Here is a 6600-nt window from a genome sequence, read left to right on the forward strand (position 1 = left end):
TTCCAGTCCATGGTGTGGAAAATAAATAAGGGTTAAAAGGAAGGTACAAGGCAGGACAGGAGTGGGTGGAGGCGTATGCCTCATGACGGAGAGTCCTGTGGGGCAGCAGAACCGACTGGAATAAAACACTGGGGAGAGAGAAGACCTCGTCACAGCCCAGCCGTCCTTGAACTGTAACCAGCTCTTCCCCCGACCTCTGTAAAGGAGCCGAGGATGGCCCCCTGCCCCACTGCCTACTTCCCACAGGCATAGCTGGCTGTGGACCGGAGGCTCACCAGGGCATCCTGCCGTTCGAGCAATGTGGCCACAGGGTTGGTGCAGACCCGGGTGAGGCCTGAGGGAGGGGCTCGGCTGGTGTAGAAGGCACACTCGTCGTCCAGGCGGACCTCGTGGAAGTGGTGGATGGCGGTCAGACATGCTTTGAGGCGCTGCCTCAGGGCCAGGGTTCGAGGGGCCAGATTGCTGGGGCCTGAGGGCCAGAGGCCACAGAGAGATCAGGGCAGACTCTGGAGTCCTAGACTCCCACCATATACTGCCCTTTCCCACTCCCCGACCAAGGGCCAAGCCAATTCGGAGCACAGGGCTGAAGGCGCAGCCCCCCACTTCTTCCTGCGGGAGAGCCAGACTGGGGCAAGGTAGGTAGGGGAAAGAAAGCGTAGGATCACCTGGTGCAGGGCAGGCCCTGCTCCCAGCGAGAGATGAGGACCTCCTTTGTTCACAACCCCTTCCAACCAACTCCTTACCTGCCTGGCCTGTTGGGGGCTTCAGAGACTGGAGTGAGTGGATAGGGGGGCTGGCACAAAGTGGGCGTTGGGAGGAGAAGGTCAGGCTGGTGGTCGCTGGAGCCCACTGACTGCAGCAGGGCCATGGGCTGGACTCTGGACTTCTGGGTTCCAGGGAGCAGGCCTCTGATACCCCAGGCTCTACCCTAGGGGAGGGCTCTGGGAGTCCTGTCTGCCCCTGGGGGCAGGCCTGAAGGGGTCCAGGCTCTCCCAGAGGGCAGGGCTCTGATGCCTCAGGCTGTTCCTGGGTGGAGAGCTCTGATATTTCAGGCCCCCTCCTATGGTAGGACTCTGGGGTCCCTGGTTCTGCTGGAGGGCAGGGCAGAGATACCTCGGGCTCTGCTCCAGGGCAGGGCTCTGGTTCCCCACACCCCTCTGGAAGGTAGGGTTTTGGCAGCCCAGAGTGCTGTAACATTCCAGAAAGATGAAAAGCCCCAGATTTATTCTCTGGGACATTCAGAGTTCTAGAAATCTCAGCCAGCAGGGGCTGAAGTTCAACCATATCCAGAGAGGAGCCTCCATTAAGGGGGGCACACTTGCCCTCTGCCAGCCCCTCTACCTCCTGTCGCAAAAGCTGTTGCAGGATACTGATGCGCTGTGGGTGGGAGAGTGTGATGTCAAGAAGTGGGTGCAAGTCTTGTACCCACACTGTCCTATTTCCATGCCCCGCCCCCCCCGCCCATTTCTTGCTTTCCCAGCCCTGTCACTGCCCATCAGGCAACAAAGCTGTTGCCCACACCAGCCCACCTGCATCTTCATCTCCTGGAGGTTGGGGGTTCTACTGCAGTGGGGTCCATAAGGAGTTGACACGGATGGCTTCCCAGGACCCTCCTGCAACCTTTGGAACAGCTGCTCAACTCTCAAATATCCTGACTTCTCTGCTGCTCCTCCACATGAGTAGAGGGCCACATACCAGCTGATAGAGAGACTGATCCCTTCCCTCATGAGGAGCCACCCTCATGAGGAAGGGATCAGGTCCTTAACTGAGTGGCCCTAGACTTGGATTAGGAGGGGCAGCAGAGAAGCAGGGAGAGTTGGAGAGTTAGGCAGCTTTTCCAAAGAGCCCACCTGCTTCAAAACTGCTGGGCCTCAGGCCAACAGGACAGAGGGAGGACTCTCAGCATGGGAAGGTTTCAGATACTTACCCAGGGCAGGGCAGGCTCTTCGGGGCAAGGCTGAGGGGAGAGGCCACTCAACCATTGGGCCTGGGACAGAAGTGAGATGCCATGACTTTCCCTGTACCCATCCATCCCCTTCCTCCCCCAGCCCTGGCCTATGCCAGCTACCTCCCCTGCCCTCTCTTACCTGCTGAACTCTAGGGGCCGATGAGAGGGGTGTGAACTGGGTTTTGGGGCGGATGGCGAGACGCCGCAACACTGAATATGAGGTCTGGGGAGAGATGGGGGTGGCTGAGCAGGGACAAAACCGAGACCTAGCAGGGATCCCAGCCGGACTGTTCGGCCCCTGCCCAGCCCCCAGGAGTTGTGGATACAAACTGGAGCTGAGGGGCCAGGGGAAGGTACACGTTGAGCCCGTCCAAAGGGTGATGGCCGGGTGATGGCAGGTGGCATCACTTGGCCAGGGGAGCGCATCAGGCAGGAGTCACGGCCGTCCTGTGGAGAACGAGGTGCAAGAGTGATCCCTCCCGCTCGGCACTGCTCTTTCTTGTCCTCACTTCAGCAGCCAGTGTGATTCTTTTAAGATCTAATCAAATCATGTCCCTCCCTTGTTCATCCCCCCTCCCCATGGCTTTGCACTCATTCCAAGTAATAGCCAAGATCTTACACTGGTTTATAAATCCTTACCCAACCTGATCCTGTCATTGCTCTAACCTCTCACTTCCTTTCCTTCTTACTCTGCTTCAGCCTCGCTTTTTTGCTGATCCTTAAACACACCAGGTACATGCCATCTTTGCACCTGCAGTTCTTGTGGCCTGGAACGTTCTTCCCCCAGATTATCTACGTGGCTCACTCCCTCAACTCTTTCTGCTCTTCACTTAGCCGCACCTCAGTGAGATTCCCCTGACCGATCTACCTGAAACTACAATACCAATCACCCCCTTCCACTTCTCCTTCCCTTTCAGTGCCTTACTTTCTTTTTTTTAAACAGATAACTTATCACCATCTGACCTACCATATATTTTATGCGTGTGTTTATTTTTTGTCTCCCTCTTCTAGAATGTGAACTTATTTCCTACTGTATATCCAGAACCTAGAACATTGCTTGGCACACAGTAGCTGGTCAGTAAACCCTTGTGGAGTGAATGAATGAACTCTCAGATCTGTCTTTCTCTCAGCACTGATCTGATGGTGATACAAATGTATACCAGACTGTGACCTCTCACTCGCAGGCCCCGGACACCTGGTAAACAGAGGCCAGTACCACTCTGGAGAGGGCTTGGGTCCATCTGGGGCAAACCAGGACCCAGTTAACATGCTGAGATCCAGGCTGGGACTGCCTGGCTCTACCCACAATCCTCAGCGCCGCTGCTGCTGGGGAATCCCCCCATGCATCTCCTCTGTGACCTTCCCCCAGCACAGAGGAGGAAGGTCCCAGCTCACCTTGGTGTGTGTTATCTCTCGGGTTTCTTTTAATGGTACTCGCTGAGCCAGACCGAGGGGGCCCCCTCCTCTTTCATCTGAGTGAGTGACAACTTCATATTCTCCTTCAGGGAGAGAGGAAGCTAGGAGGAGACAGGAAATTTGCTGCAGTGTCTGGAACACACATCAAAGTCTGGCACAGGGCTTTGCAACCCTAGTCAGAGGTTGCAACCTCCGAATAGGGTATGCCAGTTTGACAGCCCCCACTGTACCATCAGGGGTGGGGACCCATCCAGCATCCCTTTGAAGCCCAGCACTATTTCAGTAGTAAATATTAATCTGAATACCCTGAGTGGGCTAGGGGTGTGGTGATGGCTCTTAGGGGCTGAGGACAGAACAGTGAGTGGAAGGTAAATCCTACAGGAAGTGGCAGAGAGAGGGTAGAAATGGGGACCACCTCCTCTGACACAAGTGCAACTGGGCCAACCTCTGGCCTATCAAGAAGATCTCTTCCTCTCTGTCTCCTTCTGATCTGGCCTTCCCGCCACAGCCTGCTGAGCTTTCTCTTGTTTTGCTCCCTACAAGCAGCTCCCCTGCCCCTGTTGTCTCCCCATGGCCAGACACACTCACCAGGCTGGACAAGGGTCTCCAGAAGCAATCCTGAGGCCTGGCTCACTGAAGTCCTGATGACAATAAGGACAGCAGCTAGCAGTCACTGAGTACCAAGTATGAGCTGGGCACTGTGCTAAGTGCTTTACAAACATCATCTCATTTAATTCTCATGATAACCTCAAATGATAATACAAACATTATCCTCATTTGACAGATTAAAGAAACTGAAGTGGGAATTCCCTGGCAGTCCAGTGGTTAGGACTCTGCGCTTTCACTGCCGAGGGCCTGGGTTCAATCCCTGGTTGGGGAACTAAGATCCCACAGTCCACGCAGTGGCACAGCCAAAAAAAAAAAAAAGAAACTGGAGCTCGGAGGGTAAGGCAAGCTTGCACAAATCATAAGTACTAAGAGTCAGGTATCAAACCCAAATCCCATTTACTGCCACGGTCTATGCGCTAGCCACTAAACAGAAGAGATGGCACCTCTCAGTTCTGTCCCCTTCTTCCCCCACAACCTGAAGAAACTGATGTCATATTGAGGCCTGGCTATGAAGGCCTGACCCCTATTGCAAGGGCTCACCCTGAGCACTCACAGATTTCCCCCTTCCGCCCTGGGTTGGTGGGAAGTCCTAAAGCTACTGGAAGGCCCCAGCTCTGAGGGACCCCTGTATCAGACATTGAATCATTCTTTTCCAAATGACCCTCTCCTCACTTGCTGTTGCCACCTGTCTCTCTTCTTAGCTCCTGGATTCGGGGAGGAGCGGAGGGGTGAGAGGAAGGTCCTGAAGGTGGAATCTGAGCCATAGGAGCAAGAGAAAAAACAGAGTCAGAGGTAGGCCTCAAAGCTTCAGGCTTCACTAAGAGCCCCATCGGCCTCCATACCAACCCTCTGGCTCATCATGAGGTACCTTCCCTCCTAAGGCCCAGCTCTGTCCTTGGAAGGAGTTCCCAGAAGCATTGAGTATCAGCCCCTCAAGGGCACTCACCAGAGCCTCTAGCCTCTGGGGACACAAGGTCCGGCCTCGAGGTCCTGGTCCCTCCAGCCTTGAGAAGCAGGAAGCCCTGGCAGGGTCCAGTCGGTGGGTGGGGGTTCTGGGAGCCAAATATGCAGAGGCCCGGGCATCCTAGGACCCCAAGAGAGGCTATCAGTACAGGCTCAGGATTCCCTCCTCAGCCTACTCCAGCCTGATCTCCTCCTATCCCGGCTCATTACCTGGCCCCTCCGGATGGTGCCTCCCTGGTTCCCTCGAACCAGTACTCTCTGAGCCAGACTGGGCTGGCGCCCCAGGCGACAGCTCTTCACCCCCTCACCAGACAGGATGGTGGCCAGGGCTGCAGGGTCAGCCACAAACTCTATGGTCCCTGGAGCCTCTGCAAGGGAAGAGGAGAAGGAAAGGTGAGAAGGAACAGGAAGCGAGGAGGCTGAGGGGCCAGGGAGCCTAGCAGAGTCACCCTGAGGTGCAAGAGTGAGCCGAAGAGATTCATATAACTGAACTCAGCTCACCAAACGTTCATAGGGCTTTACTCTGTGTAAGACACTATTCTAGGCACTGACACCCTGAGATAAATAAGACAAAGCCCCCATACTCAGGAAAGCTATCATCGAACTATAGAGAGGTAACAGACTCAAGTCAAAGCATGGACATGTTATAAAAGAAGTACAGCAAAGCATTCGAACACAGAGCAATTGATTGTGACTGGGAGAGGCGGAAAAGGCTTTAGAAGAGATGACACTTTGCTGAAGAAAGCAAAGGGCTTCTAAGAGCAAAGAGCTTTCCAGGAGCAGGGACTAGGAATTATAGTAAGCAGGAGACCCAGGGACTGCAAAGCCCCCAAACCCCACTGCCACCAACCCATTCTCCTACCCAGCCAAGGAAACTGTTTTCAAGCCTCCAACAGGTACCTTTCTGGGGAGGGAGCCTAGGTCCCACATTTTGTCTCCCAGGGCTAGGCCTGAGCTCCTCCAAGGGGTTCCGAAGCTGAGTACTCCCCACCAATCTCTCCGATTGCTCTGTTTGACGTGTGGCTTTCGGCCTAGGGCCTGCTGAGTCAACGAGGGGGCGTTGACTACTGAGCTTCTGCACCAGTCTCTGGGGGAAGGGAGAACAAAAAGCTGGGGCTCAGCGTCGGGGTGCATTGCTGGTGTGTGCTGCCTCCTTGTAGCTACTGTCTTCACCCCCCACGCCCCTCTTACCCTTGGATCTTGGTTCTCCTGGTCCAGGGCGCTGGGTTTGACTGTGGGGAGAGGCGGGCGTCTCTGAGAGCGAACGGGAATCTTGCTGGGGGTGGGAGATACACCCCGGAGGAGAGGATCCTTCGTGGCTTGGAGGGTAGTCATGACGACTACAACTGAGACGGAGAAGAAGGCAGGATCAGGGATCAAAGGTCAGCCAGTTCGGGGCTTCGGTCCTGACATCCCTGATACCCCCACCTCCACCCAAATCCATGCTCCCAGAGGACCCGGCGCCTGCAAGGCCTCTTTTCTGGGTGTCTCCTCCTAACACTCTGAGCCTATTCTTTAGCCCCAGGACCCCGAACTGCTTCTCCTCCCTACGAGCCCCCGCAGCCCTCATTCCCTCCAAGATCCCGGTGCCGCACCTCCCCAGGAACTCCTCAGGGTCGCCCCCACTTTCTTCGCTTTTTCCCCGGACTCTCTCGGCTTCTGCT

General features: G+C 55.4%; 1 protein-coding gene across 1 annotated transcript; it reads right to left on the reverse strand.

Annotated features, from left to right (window-relative positions):
- Positions 1-6600, reverse strand: TROAP (trophinin associated protein). Its single transcript, XM_061205200.1, is given in 15 exon segments — positions 1-128; positions 276-469; positions 744-1377; positions 1530-1631; positions 1898-1987; positions 2088-2171; positions 2279-2395; positions 3344-3465; positions 3953-4005; positions 4646-4728; positions 4920-5057; positions 5147-5304; positions 5837-6023; positions 6128-6282; positions 6532-6600. Coding segments are annotated over 14 exon segments (2154 nt in total). The 5' UTR covers positions 6272-6282; positions 6532-6600; the 3' UTR covers positions 1-80.

The sequence above is a fragment of the Eubalaena glacialis genome, chromosome 11 (assembly GCF_028564815.1).
Source record: "Eubalaena glacialis isolate mEubGla1 chromosome 11, mEubGla1.1.hap2.+ XY, whole genome shotgun sequence".
Lineage (NCBI taxonomy): Eukaryota > Metazoa > Chordata > Mammalia > Artiodactyla > Balaenidae > Eubalaena > Eubalaena glacialis.